The 16,077-nt window shown below is 35.4% G+C and overlaps 1 protein-coding gene across 5 annotated transcripts; it reads left to right on the forward strand.

The window, feature by feature from the left end:
• The first annotated feature begins 68 nt into the window (after nt 1-68).
• On the forward strand, nt 69-15,398 carry LOC118733027 (active breakpoint cluster region-related protein). 5 transcript variants are annotated; one of them, XM_036462186.1, is made up of 14 exons: nt 69-556; nt 1,201-1,710; nt 8,816-9,495; nt 9,557-10,178; nt 10,313-10,602; nt 10,665-10,785; nt 11,221-11,241; nt 11,999-12,097; nt 12,191-13,204; nt 13,474-13,857; nt 13,948-14,117; nt 14,185-14,324; nt 14,397-14,646; nt 14,748-15,398. In XM_036462186.1, the coding sequence occupies exons 2-14, from the start codon at nt 1,402-1,404 to the stop codon at nt 14,935-14,937; spliced, it is 4,290 nt and encodes a 1,429-aa protein (XP_036318079.1). In that variant the 5' UTR covers nt 69-556; nt 1,201-1,401; the 3' UTR covers nt 14,938-15,398. The 5 variants fall into 5 exon arrangements, with proteins under 5 accessions (XP_036318079.1, XP_036318080.1, XP_036318083.1 ...); XM_036462191.1 differs by lacking the exons at nt 69-556; nt 1,201-1,710 and adding exons at nt 3,876-4,463; nt 4,535-4,584; XM_036462187.1 differs by lacking the exon at nt 69-556 and having other exon boundaries at nt 1,128-1,710.
• The last annotated feature ends 679 nt before the right edge of the window (nt 15,399-16,077 follow it).

Here is a 16,077-nt window from a genome sequence, read left to right on the forward strand (position 1 = left end):
TCTGTAACCGGTATTTGCACCTGCGAACGTATTTCGGATCCAATGCAACTCTGTATTATAAAACAACAAAATAAAAGTTGCGGAAGCGAATGCATCCAGTTGCGTATTTTACGGGAGTGTCTTGCTTTTCATTTTATTGTTATTTGGTTTATAATCGATCATTGGAAATAATAAAATTTCAAATATAATTTGAAAAATTATTAAAATAAGTGAAACAGTACACGAAAATGTGCATAAAACGTGAAAAATTAGTTTGTGATTCGCTAAATTAATGTGAAAAAGGTGCACAAGAAAAGTCGGCGAAAAGAAACGCAAAGCAAAGGCAGCGTTCGTTCATTCGGTGGCTGAAACCGTTCATCGTGGTTGGCAATTTGCATCTCGATAAAGTCGTTCTTCTGGCTCAATTTTTTCTATGTACAACCAGACAAGACAAAAATAATGTGTAGAAACATATGAGTTCTATAATAATTAGCTCACCAAATAAAAGCAAAAAGGATTCAGTAGGGAGTTAATGTGACGTAGAAAAATCCGTACCTTGCAAAGTGCTTATTACCAGGTAAATACATATGTACATACATATTTATAGGGAAATCGAATTTTGGTCGGTCTACATACGGATGCTAATACTTCTCCGTGCATACATTTGTAAATTTTATTGCAGTACCTTAAAAATGAAATTGTTTTTATTTTGACAATTGGCTGTTTCGTTTATATGCAGTTTCACTTGTGCAATGCGGGGGCGGCAGTACCAAGAGTGTGAGTACATTTGTATATCTGTGTGGTAAGGTCTTTCCGCCAGCACAGGGTTGATGGGATGTTGCACTGCCACCATAGTGGACAACGGGCGTTGCACAGCATCAGTGACGTTCCGTCTACCATTTTTTACAACGCATAATTGTTGGACAATGAGTGGGCGTCACATTTGATTGAAGTGGAAAAGTGAAAACAGGATTGTTGCTGTAATTTTCGAGGCCTTGGACCAAGAGCCGAGCCGTTCGGATACTTGTTTTAGATGCTTGCATTCATGCATACACACGATTAAATGCATATACCGTCTTAACCATAATAGCGTTTACCATTTACTATATTATGAAATGTATGTACATATGTATACTTACATACTACATAATATGAATGTATATAAGTATGTACATTTGTGGGTTTATAACAAAAATACATAAGTAACGTTATTGTCGATAGTTGCATGATGCATAGAGTGACGAGCAAGAGATGCAGGGCCAAAAGTGACCAGTGACATTGTAAATGTAAAAACGAAAGTTACGCGCGAGTGATCTCGTATACATATGTACATAAATAGTGTATACAACATAAAACCACTGAAAAGTTAATAACAATAAAATAACAGCAGAAAAATAACAAGACTATCAAGCGATTGGCAAAATGAGTGTGTTTAATGACTTCCAACGTCTGTGGATGCAACGTTTTCCACAAAGCTCTCTTTCTGATGCCTGGGAGCAAGATGTTCGTGCCAGTTTGGAGCGACATAAGCAGAAAATTATTGAACTGACAAAGGAATTAGAACAAGAGCAACTTTATGTCGAATACCTAGAGCGACTACTGTCCGATGTGGAAAAATTTCGCGAATCTGGTGGGGATCCAACATCTCTGTTTGAAGCGGCAACTACTTCAACCTCAGCATTACAAGGCGACTCTGATGATGGAAAAGATACCAGTGCTGATATTATGCTGGTAAGCTTATAAACAGGCATATTTCACCTCCTTTTTCTAAATTAAATCACATGTTTATTTTTATGTAGTAAAGTTTATAGTATTCAAGTTAGACATATGTAAGTAAGGAAGGTACAGAGCATTGACGACTTGCAACTCTTGTTAGCCTATCGCGATCAACGAGCTATATGTAGTGTAGTACATAAATAAGGTACTACATCCCAGCGAACATTGAGGTTAGTTATCGATTAGAGAATAATTGGGGAACTAGCCACATTCTCCAATCTCAAACATTAGAGAACGATTCGAAAAACTATCGAGAATCATAGCGATCTCAACAAAAATGGAACATAGTTCTTTGCTTTATTAAATAAAACGTTTCTTTTGTAAAATTTGTATTAAATGTATTTGCAATAAAATAACAATGAATTATTTGAACTTAGAAATCCAAATTTCTCTAACGTTAGAGACAGTGTTTGCTGGGATAGCGCTACTAGCTAAGAGCAGAAAGTGGCTATTTACATATTTATGTATTTTATTTATTTTTTATAATTTTCATTCGTTCGATAGTTCGAGCATGCCTTACCATATTGAAACCACCTTAATCAAAGCTTACGCAAAGTTCACAAAAATTAAACAACAGTTTACAGAAAATTTCAAGTACATACATAGATATGCAGTGCATTAAATAAAGTGCAAGTTTCATCGCTAAAAATTATCGTTGATTTTTCATTTTTTTTTTTTTATAGGGGGTGTTGCGCATTTTCTTAAAAAAAATCCTAAAAATAAAAATAAATTTTGTTTATGCATTACATATGTATGTATATGGAATAAGGAACACAAAGGCAATTTTTAGCGACTTGAAACTTGCAATTTATTATACAAAAATTGAATGGGCTTCAAAACAGCATCCCCGAAATTTTTCAATATAGAACTTATATAGACTTTATAAAAACCAATCATCAATTTCATTTATTTATTATTATTTAAAAAACCAACAACTTTTTAGTGAGTAATCTACCGAACTTAGTACAGAGCTGAATTGCGAAAGAAAATGAGCTAGGGCCTAGTGGACTACTCATATGTACATACAGTTGTCCACAAAATAATATGAGTGCAATAAATAAATAAATATTTTAACCAATTTTGGCTATTTGTCTTTTGTTTATTTAATGTTTATTATTTTTTTATAAGAGTCCAAATATTACAAATATTCTGCAAATTTTCACTAAAACTTTAAACTTTTTTTCAGAATCTTTAGAAAAAGTCTTGAATTCCAGTATTGAAGTTCATTTAATTCTAGTATAATGAATTGCAGATTTCAAGTTCCTAACAAATTTCAAATTAAACGGTCGGTTTTACTTTTCGAACGTTAAAGTTAAACGGATATGATAATATTTTATGAACTTCTAGATTTTGAATTCAGATGAATTGAGGTATTGGCGACTTGAAATACATACATATGTACTATATACATAGGTACATATGTACATATATAAGTGAGACTTAAAATATGTATGTACATACATACATACACATTTCCCCCTGTTGAGGGAAGAACAGCTGGGCAAGCAGCAAAAGTCTGTAAGTGGCTCGTTCTGCAAAAAGTCGTCTTATCAGGGCAGTGTACTTGGTTTGGTTTTTGTACTCGTAGTCTTCATAGCAATGAAACAGAAATTACTCAGACCGACAGAACGAAATGTAACCAACCACAAACTCTAATAAAAATGCAGCATTCTTTAGTTTTTTATGAAGGAGAAAAGTGTGTGTGATGGAGTGTGTGGAAATCAATAAAAACAATTGCATTGAAAACATAGCAATAACAAATGCAGTAATGTCATTTTCTTTTCTACGAAGAGTTGTACCTTTCATTGCCCTCTCCTAAGTATTTGTGCATAGGTGGCACTGAGAAGGCAACATTTTTCGGTAGAAAAAACGGCAAAAGATTTGAGCAAAAAGGCAAATGAAAATGGCAAAAGAAGTTTGTTGTTATCTTATCACAGTAGATGCGTAAACAGCAATACACATATACATATACATATACTACATATACATATACATATATATGTACACTCAATACCCTACTAGCGCCAGAAATCAGCCACCCGACGCTGCCCACAATGATTGTCCCGACGCAAAAGTTGATGGTGGTAGTAGCGCAATAGCCAGCAAAGTAGGCGAAAGGCTGACGCGGAGCGCAATAACTTCTGCGAAACAAAGAACTTTTCCAAAAGAACACCAGTTCACACCGTGTAGCAATTTCTTTTGGTGTTATCTACATATGTAACTGCTGGCACAGGCGTTTGCGTTTCCTATTATTAAATAAAAGGCAGTGGTGAATTTTCGTAAGAAAATTGTGTGCTCGCTCCACCGTGCTCAGCTCAGCGCCCGCATTCAACGTATCTATGTAATTGGGAAAACTTTAGTGTAGGTTTAGAGCGGTGCATTTGCAATTCGTGTCAGTCCGACGACAAGGAAAAACAAATATAAAAACAAGAATTCGATATAAAAACAACGTGACGTAGTAAGAAGTGAGAGAAATCCAGAAATTACGTAAAAGCGCGTATTGCAACGACAACAGTGACTTTTGGCTTAGCAGTTTCATGTGTTGCGGGGCGGCGGCGAGGTGTGCTGAGCAATAAAACTTGCATTTGTGCTGGGCGTATTTTACGTGTGGGTGAATTGTAGTGCGGTGCGCCGAGTGAAGTGCCAAGACAACTCCCTAATATCGCCAAAAACAACAACAAAAAAGCTGCCTAAAAACATTAACAAAAGTAAAAATAGAAATATCACAAAAACAACGGCGAGCTTTAAGGCGAAAATAAACGTGTATTTAACTTTTCAGCTGCGGCAATGTCATCCTTCAAGGAAAAGTTTCGACTGTGGACGAGAGGGGTAAACTTTAAATCGATTCTTTCAAGGAGCAATAGGAAAGCAAAATAATTATGTACTGCTTTTGTTATTTGCCAAGTAGGATGATAAATTAAGAGAAAAAATTTGTATTATCGTACGTTCCGATAGCTTGCTCAGTTCCTAAGTTAGTAAAGAGTTGTGATTCGTTATCTGCATATTGTACAGAAACGTACATACGTATGTACATACAAACGTGGTATTTAAGTGCATATGTACATATATGTACATATATTTGTATATATTTATGTATATGTACTGATATATTTTTCTTGTATTTGTGCAATGTTCATGGCGATTTCATCGTCTATGCGGTTATTTAGCCGCCACAATTAAACAATCACCCGTTCGAAAACACGCTGAGTGAATCACAATAACGTTTCCCATTAAATAAAACGTCACACCATTCTAAACTCAGTCACTTTCTCTTATGTGTTGAGATTTATGTTATTGCCAAACTCTTGACTTTGAGCTGTGTCTCTTGACTAAATAAGTTCAATATTACAATTTTACCGAAATCGATTAATCGGTACAATCAAAGCTCAAACTTCTTGAATATTTGAATTTTTCTTTTCATAACGGCAATGTGATACATTAGACTGGGCATATTTTGTGGGAGAAAATGAAGGCTATTTGCCGGAGCTGCAAACTATCGACATTCAGTCCATCGATAGTATTCGATATTATTTTTAAAGCTATCGATATATCGACGATAGTATCGTATAAGGTTTTCGCCCAATTTTGATATTAAGATTTATTTAGAAATACATTCTTAAATTACGTTTGGATACGTTTGAAACACGTGCACACGTTTCTTTTTAATGTTTAACAGTTAAGTTAGAAGTAAAGTTATTGAAAATTTGATATTGAAAAAAAACCTTTGGCTTTTCTTGAATTAAATTTTGTTTGCAGTTTTACAGACATCCGCCTGTCATAAGGCATTCAGAGATTAAAGTAAAGTTTTAAAACAAAAATCCCATGTTTTTATCTAAAAAGTAGTGGTCTTTATTTAGTTAGTATCAAATAATGATGAACAACAACAAAGCGTTTGTGCGAGTTAATTTGTGTCAGCTTTTTACCAGAGTAAGTGACTTTTAAAAGGTGCAAGTTTTCCGTCCTTTTCGAAGATTTTCATTATTTTTTTAGTACCTCTATAAAAGCAGTAAACAAAATATTAGTTCAACTTGTATGTATAAGAGAAATCAATGAAAACGAGAAATAGTGTTTAATTAAATACTGAATGACATGTCTGTCGGACTATCGATAGTGCCCAAAAAGCATCGATAGTGGCGAAAAATGAAAAACATCGATAACATCGATAGTGTCATCGATAGTGTCATCGATAGTTTTGCAGCTCTACTATTTGCTTATACATACATATTGTAATAGTGATCTTTAGCTGGTGCTATTGTTAAGTGTCGGACGATTTTTAAATTTAAAAATTTAATATTTAAGTAAAATATAAACACATATTATATTGTATTTAAAAAACAGTGCAGTCCTCCCCAATTTCGGCAGTTTCTAAGATCTCGCTGAAATGCGGCTTTTCCGAAATTAGATATAGTTTGATATGTAGTAGCTTCGAATACTAAAATGCACCAAATAAAAGTAGGGTGAGCCATGCTTATTTTAAATATACATACTTATTACATTCTTTGATACATCGTAGAAACTGTAGCAGAAAGAATTGCAATTAGCTACCGAAGTAGCACATTTTTCCAAGTTTTTTATTTTTAAGTTATTTATACAATTTAAAAAAAAGTTAAAAAACAGAAAAACTTCTATATTTTTTGCCATACATACATACATATGTAAATATTCCTTTAACTACTATATTTACATGCGAATTCAACGACTCTCATTCGTTTGCATAAACAAAATTTTCTCATCTTGATGGAAAATATAATAATAGCACAGGGCAATACTGATTTTTGTGCGGCAAATGTAAAATCGGTTTTTGATAGACTTTTTTGTGTTGATTGCGAATCTGTAAGTATAAAGTTTCCTTCAGCTCTAGATTTTGAGAAAAACGCTTTTTTTTTGTAATATTTCAGAAGCTCTAGCAACAAAACAAAAGCTGATACAACCTTCACCTTAGGCTTAAATTAAAGCAAAAACTCTTGGCTACTATCCCTAAAAATACCATCCCTGCACCTTGATGCGATGGTCACTTATAGTCATTTATTGAACAATAACATAAATACTGGAGTATTGTGCTATTGAAAGAAAAAAAAAAAAAAATTGTGCCAAAATCAATTTTTCTGTTCATTAAGTCATTAAGTTCTTTTCCACATGGCATTTGTTTAAATGGCAAAATTTTTTGTCATTTCAATGCCTAGTGGAAATTCGGCAATAGAAACTACCATATTTTTATAAAAATTAATGAAAAAAATTTATCACTTAAAACATTGTGAATGGATATTGTAAAAAGATACTATAAACTATATTTTTGCAAAAAAAAAGGTAAAAACTTTAAGGAAATAGATAGATGTATATTTTTTCTTAATGATCTCGAACTTTGCTAACAAACGACTTTTAGTTACTTATTTTTTCAATTTATATTTTTTTAAAGAATCTTTTTAGCAAATGCACATGCATATAAATAGGATATACTCACATACATTTCCGTAATGTGCATACGTACATAGTGTGCATAGATAAATTCATACATACCATACGTACATATGTACATATACCCTTGTGGTCAGCTGATTAAGTTAAGTGACATTTTGTACAGTTTTGGCTATTTTTATTTTGTTTATTTAATGTGTCTATTCGTAAAGATTGGCATGCAGGCATATAGCGTAGAGCATTGGCGAACCTTTCACGAAATGATGGACTAGTCCCTATAAAATGTAAACGAAATTCAAATTTCACAGGACCACAAAATGAAATAGAACCTTATACCTTCTGTAAGTCTAGTTGATCGTTATATTTTCCGAGTGCCGTTATCCACATGATTCCAACACGTCTGGTTCAAGGTCAAATATTAGTAAAATTTCATATTTAAAGGGCCAGTTTTTCAGTGCACGGCTGTGGCTCAAAATTAGTTGAAACGCTCGGGCTGGCTGGTATAAACTAAGATTAGCCAGTCAAATGGCAGCCAGCTATGCAAGTTAAACGAAGCTTAAGTTATCTAAGTTTAAATTGCTACTGAAAAAGTGGACCTACGAGTGGTAATTTGTTTACCTCGGCTTCTACAAGTGCGGGAAGCTTTATACCGATAAACATATGTATGTACGTTTTTGCTCGTTGGTCGAAGTAATGTTTGGAGGATATCTAGAGGAGGTTGAATCCTTTTTATCGCTCTTTCAGAATTCGCAGTGAAGAAAATTATATCTGTTGAATAAACCAAATTTGGCCTTCAACTAGCCTCGATCCATTTGTGGCGAGGACACGTAAATACCGGGATCGTGATCAGCGGGTAGGAAAAAATGGCTATCAAGTGCACTTATAAGGGTCTAATAACATACATATGTATATATATACGTTCTACACAATATCTTAAGAGTACTTTTTATTAGGGCTGTGCGATTATTCGATTACTCGAGCAAGTTGGTTAATCAATTATTCGGTTAATCAATTACTCGAGTAATCAAGATTTTGATTACTCAAAACGATGATTAATCGAGTTACTTGAAATATGATTACTCAAAAACAATAATTTTGCTCGTTAAAAGAGTTTGCTTTGGAAAATGCTTATTTTCTTTTTTACATTCTGTATATGAACAAATTTTTTTTTGTTTTAATTTTTGAAAACAGAAACGTTGTGTTCAAAGTATCAATGAGCTTTAACTACTTTATACATATGTAAAGAGTTGAAATGTTGTTTACTCATTTTACTCGAAATGTTGATTAATCATAAAGCAAATTACTCAAGTATTTTTGTTTTTGGTTAATCAAAAATCTTGATTACTCGAGTAACTGAACTTTTGAGTAATCATAATTTCCAATTAATCGAATAATTGAGTTATTTACTTTATGATTAATTAAAATTTTGAGTAATCAATTAATCGCACAGCCCTACTTTTTATATAAAATTTCGATAGTTATTTTAAATTTAAAGATTTAAACAAGAAAATTCTACCTTGCGAAGGCCCGGACCACTGTGAGCGGCTAGTCTGCATAAGAAAAGAATTTCCCTATATGCACTTTTCTGCTTGGTAATATTGCTAATTAAAAATATTTATGTGTATGTTTGTATTACTTCTTGTAGAAATCTAGCTTAAACTTACGGGAAGCCAACAATGAAAATAGAGATAAAAACAATAGACTCTCTCTTAATACTGATAACAAATACGCGGAGTCCAGTGGCGGAAGCGATGTAAACAGTGTCAGCGGTAGCGGCGCTTCCAAGATAACCAGAGCTAATGTTACTAATGCCGGCAACGCCAAGAACGGTTGCGGGAAGCAAAGTTTCGAGCATGAAGACAAAGATGTAGGCACCGAGAAGGATAGTCGACAACAAAGCGAAAATGGTGCCTTACATCAGTGTATCAATGAGTTGGCTGCTTCGTTCGGCAGTAATTCCGCTAGCGGCGATTCTGAGGCAGTACGCCACTCTCCGTTGGAAGAAATTAAAGAATTGGACATAACACCGACTGGTGAACCAACACAGAAAACAACAAAACCGCCAACGCAGAAAACATCGCATTTTGTTACAGTAATCGAGGTTAAGGAAAGCAAGTCAAATATGGATGCTGAGGTAGATGACGGATTGGAGGGAAGTGAATCGGCGCAGGGCACCACCACCACAACTCTAAGCAGTTTCGAACGTAAAACGTCTACCAAGGTAGAGCCAACAGCACCGCCTTTGTCCCCTGCATTAACATCGCCTTCCATGTCAGCTTCAACGTACGCTGCACATTCGGACGCCAAAAAGAAGATGCCACCAAGGTAGGAACTATTTGTTTTTTTTTTTATTTGTCAAAATAATGTGTCTCTAATTTTAATTAAGGCCTCCTCCCAAAAATATACGCCGAGTTGAACCACCTACTATACCAGGGCAACTATCATCGTCTCCGAAACGTGACTCTCCATTTGTTGGCAGTAGTATGCCTTTACCTAGCGGCTCTGGCAATTTATCCTCATCGGAAAGTCCAGGAAATTCGCTTGAACGTAACATCAAACCTTCTGATATTTTGCGACAGAAGTCACCCGAGTCTTTGGAAGCTAAAACATTGGCGGCCAATCGGAAAACTACACCAGAGCTGGGCAAATTCAATCCGCCTGACTTGATGGAGGAACTAGGACGAAAAGTTGGTAAATCGGAGAGTCTGGAGAAAACCAAACGCTCAGAAATTACGACAACGCAGAGTCCAACTGGTAGCTTGGGACGAACGATTTCCACGCAAAGTCGTAACGTATCGGGCCCTCCTCGAGGCAGCGGTGCCGCAGTGGGCGCGTCACCCACTGGCAGCTTGAATAAGCCTTCGAAGCTGGCTGTAGCAGATAGTTCATCGACGAATAGCTTAGAAAAGAAATCTCGTTCTTCACTACAAGCCGCTGACAGCGAAAGTGGCCAAAGCCAGATAGTTGGCTCAAAGGAATCACTAGCATCACAAGGCATATCGGAAATCGTGAGTAAAAGAAAATATTATATTTGGTTTTGAAATTTTTGTAGCTGATTGAAAATAGATACTAGTGTTTTTAAAGTGAGGTAGATAAATATTGTATTTGGCAATAAATGAACAAATTCTATTTTCTCGAGCAGATTAAAAGCTATGAATCTGTTTCATCTTTGGGCTCTGACTGTGCAAAAGCCCCACAACACCTGGACAATGAACCGTATTACGACACAGTACCACTGGATAATGGCGAGGGCGAATATGTTTATATAAAGCCGGGCGGCACTGGCTCATCGTCCAGTCGGGATGATCTATCCACGCCCGGCAGTACGCTTCCAATCGGTTCTGCTACACACCTTAGTAGCCAGGCGTCTGTAACAGATCCTGAGTCTCCAGGTCGTAGCTCAAATTATGTGAATATTGATTACTTTCTGCAGTAAGTATGAAATATTTTAATTTTCACTTAAAATAACTATCAAGCATTTTTCTCTATCATAGTCAAAGCAATGAAACACGTTCTAGCTCTCTAGACAGTGATGGAGAGTATGAGGGACCGCCAATAATGCGTACAATTTCTCATGATGAGCCGAATACCCAAACTCCTAGTGCTTTACGAAAGGTATTGCTTTGCTCATATTCAATACATACACCTACATTTAATTATGTCTACACATACATACATACTTCATGCTGGGGTTCCAAAGATAACCAATAACATATATTTGTTCCAAAAATTATCAAATGCTGTTATAACCTTTGATGTATGTATATAATTCTTGTAAACATATGTGGCGCTATAGACACTGTACACACATAAGTAGCATATTAATAAAAACTTTCGAAAGTAATTTCATAGCTAAAACTAATTTTACCCCCACTAACTTGAATAATATGGATGAATCCCTAAAACTATGAAGCAGCATATGATCTATAAATTTATGGAGCAAATATCAAACTAATTTTAAAAATATTTTTCACAAATTAAAACCATTTAAGCTTCACACTTACTAACGATGGACTCATCATTTTTATCTTTAAATTTTTCCCCCAACAGAATTTAGTTTCAGCGATACTAGTGAGTATTTTGTGTGTTTAGTTTTTATAATTCACATTAAAATATATATATACTTAAGCTCCATCTTCACTTGAACAACTTCTAATGCACAATGGTATTTAATAAATCGCGAGACATGCAAAAAGAAATCATACCTTATTTTTATTAACCTTCTAAAAGACAAATATGTGTGTGAAGATTTTGATATACATAATTATTATTGGATGATGAACAACTTACATCCTTTCAAAGGGAAAACTACTTGAGGCATTCGCTTGAAATGGAAATGCCTCGACAACATCGTAAATTTCGAGGATTTTGTTCCACAAAAAAAAAACATGTATATAAAAGACGAACAAAATTCTATATTTGAAAAAAAAATATTTATATGTTTTTTTTTTTGCTATTTATGGCCTTATAACAATCATATTCAACAATTTTATTGAGCTTGAGGCCGTTTCTAAATGAAAAATGTTGTGGAAAAACAACCGTAAATTACACGTTGTATATGTTATAGCTGGTATTTCGGAGATCAAACAAATCTCCTCATCAGATTCGATGAAGAGTGCAAGTTATTGTTGTTTTTTCCACAACATTTTTCCTTTAGAAATGGTCTCAAGCTCAGTAAAATTCTTGAATAAAATATTCTAAATGTATGTATGTATATTTCGTAGCTATTCAACTGAAGAACCAATCTATTGTATTAATATAAAATATACAGATTTGTACAATTTTGTCTTTGTTACACACAAAAGAATAACACTTCAAAACTTTCTAGGTCTCTGGTAATGCACGAGGCGCCAAAATACGTTCTATTTTGAGCAGTATTATACAAAGTGAGGCCATTTATGTGGAATGCCTCAACAAAATGCTGCAGGTATGTTGCGCTCTACGATTTCTAATTTTATGCAAATTTATGATTGAAATTTGTCTATTTTTCACTGTTTATGTTTTTAATTATTACTAACAGTATAAACGAGCCATACACTCGACACTCGGCACATCACAGCCTGTGATCAAAGAAGATGAGGAAAATACGATTTTCTTCAAAATCGACGAACTATACGATGTGCATACACAATTTCTAAGCAATTTAAAAACGATTGTTGCACACGAAGGTGGAGACGTGCTAATCGGTGAGCCCTTCAAACGTCTCGCCGAGAGTTTCAATTTATATAGCGCTTTTTTACATAACTATGGCCAAGCCATTGAAACCGTAAAGAAGTGCAGCGCAAATAATCCACAATTTAAGCAAATTGTATCCACAATTGTTATAAATTTGCACACCGAGCAATCACTAACGCTAGAGGATTTGCTACATAAACCGGTGGCGCGTGTACAAATCAATGCTTTAGTATTCAACGATTTGTTGCGCGAGACACCACCCAATCATCCAGATCATCAGCCGCTGCGTCAGGCTCACAAGACCATACATTTGTTCTTGAAGCAGTTCAATGTAGTTAATCAGCGCTTACCCACAGAATCGAACAAGAATCTGAGGCGTATGGTTAAGAACTCATTCATTGTTGAATTAGTGGATGGGCATCGCAAACTGCGGCATCTCTTCCTATTCAATGATGTTATCGCCTGTGCCAAATACAAGGCATCCGGTAGAGATCGCATCGACTACGAACTCAAATGGTTTATACCATTAAAGGATGTCATCGTCTATGAGGAAGCAGACGCCAGTGCTGACCTTAAAGAATCTAGTCCTGCAAATATCTTGCAATTGAAAACACAAGCGTGCACCGTACGCGATCAATTATTACTTGAAGAGAAGGATGAGAAAGGACGAAAGTCCAATGGCTTGCGTTCGGGAGATAAATATCGTCGCAAATTGGCCGATTTGGAGTCACAGCTAGTTTTGGCCTCACCGAATTTAGTCTTCCGCATTGGCAACAGAGCTACAAATAAGACGATCACGTTCTTCTTAAGTTCGGATTTCGAGCGCACACAATGGAATGAGTCGATTATGTCTTTGAAGGTGAGTAAAAAAAAGTATGCATGCCAGATGCCGTTTTCTCAAATTTTCTCTGTCCGACTTGGAAGAGAAATCGTATTATTACATATCAAACCAGAATAATATTATTACATATTATGTATCTATATGAAATAAAGTCATATAGTTTTAATTTCTAAACTAAGTGATCTAAATACTCATGTGTTTAGCGCTAATCGTTTAAAATATTGTTGCTAATACAGTTTTACTAGTACTAGTGCTATTTTTAATTTTTTATGTGTGCATGTTTCCAGCAAACTTGTAATATACCCGGCGCGAATACGATAAACGCGTTGGAGGTACATGCCTTCATCGTAGCCATGCAGAAGGGTATGAAAACCGAAATGGGCTCTTATCTAATGCGAAACACCAACGACGAAAGCTTATTGGTCGGCGATCTACATATGACTGTACAGGGTTTGACAGGACTTGATCAGCCTGCTGATTTGTATATTTGCATTGAGGTGGATTCTTATGGTCATTACTTTCGCAAGGCAACGACGAAGATGGTATGCCGCAGCATGAGTCCACTTTGGAATGAGAGTTTCGTATTGGAACTCGAGGGCAGTCAGAATGTACGCATTCTACTGTATGAAGCACATGAGCGCCCAAAACTACGTGCTAAGCATGTACTGAAGGTAATACAATGCTGCCTAGCTAATTGTGCTGCTTGGCGAAATTTTTCTTAAATATATATATATATATATATATATATTTTTTTTTTACAGCTTAGTCGAAGTTGGTTGCAGGAGACTCCAATGCCACGAGTACTGAAACTTGGCGAAACAATAACGCTAAACACCACGCTTCGGTTTGTTCCCGGCGAAGTGACGTTACGGCGTGTGCCAACATCGAAACCGGGTGCGCTCTTTGGTGCCAAAATGAGTCAAGTTTTAAAGTAAGTGTAATTCCCGGTAGCACACTTAGTTTTGTTTCTCTATTTCATGCAATTTCTTTCAACATAGGCGTGAGAAGCGTGACATTCCGTTTATAATTAGTGCCTGCATACGTGAGGTAGAGAGACGTGGCATGTCTGAAGTGGGCATTTATCGGGTGAGCGGATCGGCTTCCGATTTGGCAAAATTGAAGAAATCTTTTGAAACAAGTATGTGATTTGTTTTCCAAACTTTTACCAATACATATTGGCAAAAACATTTATAATCGGAATTTCCTCCAGATGCCTACGAGGCTGAACAACTGCTAAAGGATGTGGATATACACTCAGTAACGGGCATTTTGAAGTCATATTTGCGAGAGTTGCCCGAAGCATTGTTCACTGATGCGCTGTATCCGAAATTCTTTGAAACATTTAGCGCTTTTAGCAACAATAACGAAGCAGCGCGCATAAGCGAACTCACAAAAGTATTTGAAGAACTGCCACAGGCTAATAAAGCATCCATAACCCATATTTTGGACCACTTAATAAGGTGTGTGCAAGGAAATAAATAAAATAGTATTAAATTCCATCCGGTTGAGATTGAAAAATCAGTAATGTGTATAAATTTGAAACAATTACTTCTCCCTATAGGGTGCATAATCAGGAAGCGGACAATAAGATGTCATTGCATAATTTAGCTATGGTGTTTGGTCCGACGTTACTAAGGCCTGGTCAAACGCAAGCCAAACAAAAGGACCTTCTCGCTTCCAGTACAGTTGATGTTATGGCACAAGCTGGCATTCTCTATTGCTTCCTGCAGGCTCGCATAAAAAAGGAATAAATTTTCAATCATAAGCGAGTGGAATTAATGAAATATGAAAACCAGAAATATTGTATAATGCATATATTTTTGTAGCAAGCAAGCGCCTTTGTATGCATGAGCATAACCTGCGTAAGAGAAATTATTCTTATAACTACGTAGCTTCCATTGTATTTGTACATACATACATATGCAAAGCAAATGTCGACAGTTCGCTGTACTAAAGAAAAAACTGAATATGGCGATGTAGGAACAGATGCGTTGAAAGATATACAAAAAAAAAACAAAAACAGGAAATAATAAAAACGGGCATGAAATTTAACATTTTGTAGCGTTTAAAATAATATCTTAGATACGTACAAGGTGTATTAAACATTTTGGATGCGGAAAGGAATGTGAAGTAAGAGTGCGACGAAAATATAATTTTTATAGTCGATACGTATACAACTACATACATACATAAATAAAAAAAAAAAAAAAATTAATAAAGATAGGATGTGTTAATTCAAAATGCACTTAACTAATGCTGCAAATTCCAAAATAATATCCATATTTATCTACAAGTTCTACACCATAGACTTTGCACGGCTTAAACAATCACTGAAGCTCATTAAAATATAGATAAAATGTAATTTTTGTCGTTTAGAACATCAATACCACAAAATCTACACATATTAAAATGATATTTAAACACAGATATATCTACACTTAGCTGCTCAACAAATATTAAAGATTATGACATTTTTTAAATCGGTTGCATTTCACTTTGCTTGCAGAAAATAGCAAACAAATGTGTACGAAAACAGTTTATGTGCAGTAATTTAAGAGAAACTGAAGTTGTTCGCTTTACCTTTTATTTCAACAGGAGCATATGTTGCGTAGCTAAATCGCCGCATATGTTTTTAACGTATTTACATATGTATATGTTACCGGCCAAACCCGATCTTAGGACAAAGTAGTTTTGCCTAGGCTAAACTAGATAAGGGGCCACGGTATTTTTGCGCAGACCACCTTTCAGCGTAGGCGGCTTTGGGCCGCACTTCAAAAAAATAACCCCCATCATCAGTCCAGCTCCAGGTATGCAGTCCAAAATATTGTTGCGTCCAACTTGTTTCCACATTGGACGGATATATTGGATCTAGGTAGAACTAGTTTAGCCTA

Source organism: Rhagoletis pomonella, unplaced genomic scaffold, assembly GCF_013731165.1.
Source record: "Rhagoletis pomonella isolate Grant_MI unplaced genomic scaffold, Rhpom_1.0 Rhpom_scaffold_00002, whole genome shotgun sequence".
Taxonomy (NCBI): domain Eukaryota; kingdom Metazoa; phylum Arthropoda; class Insecta; order Diptera; family Tephritidae; genus Rhagoletis; species Rhagoletis pomonella.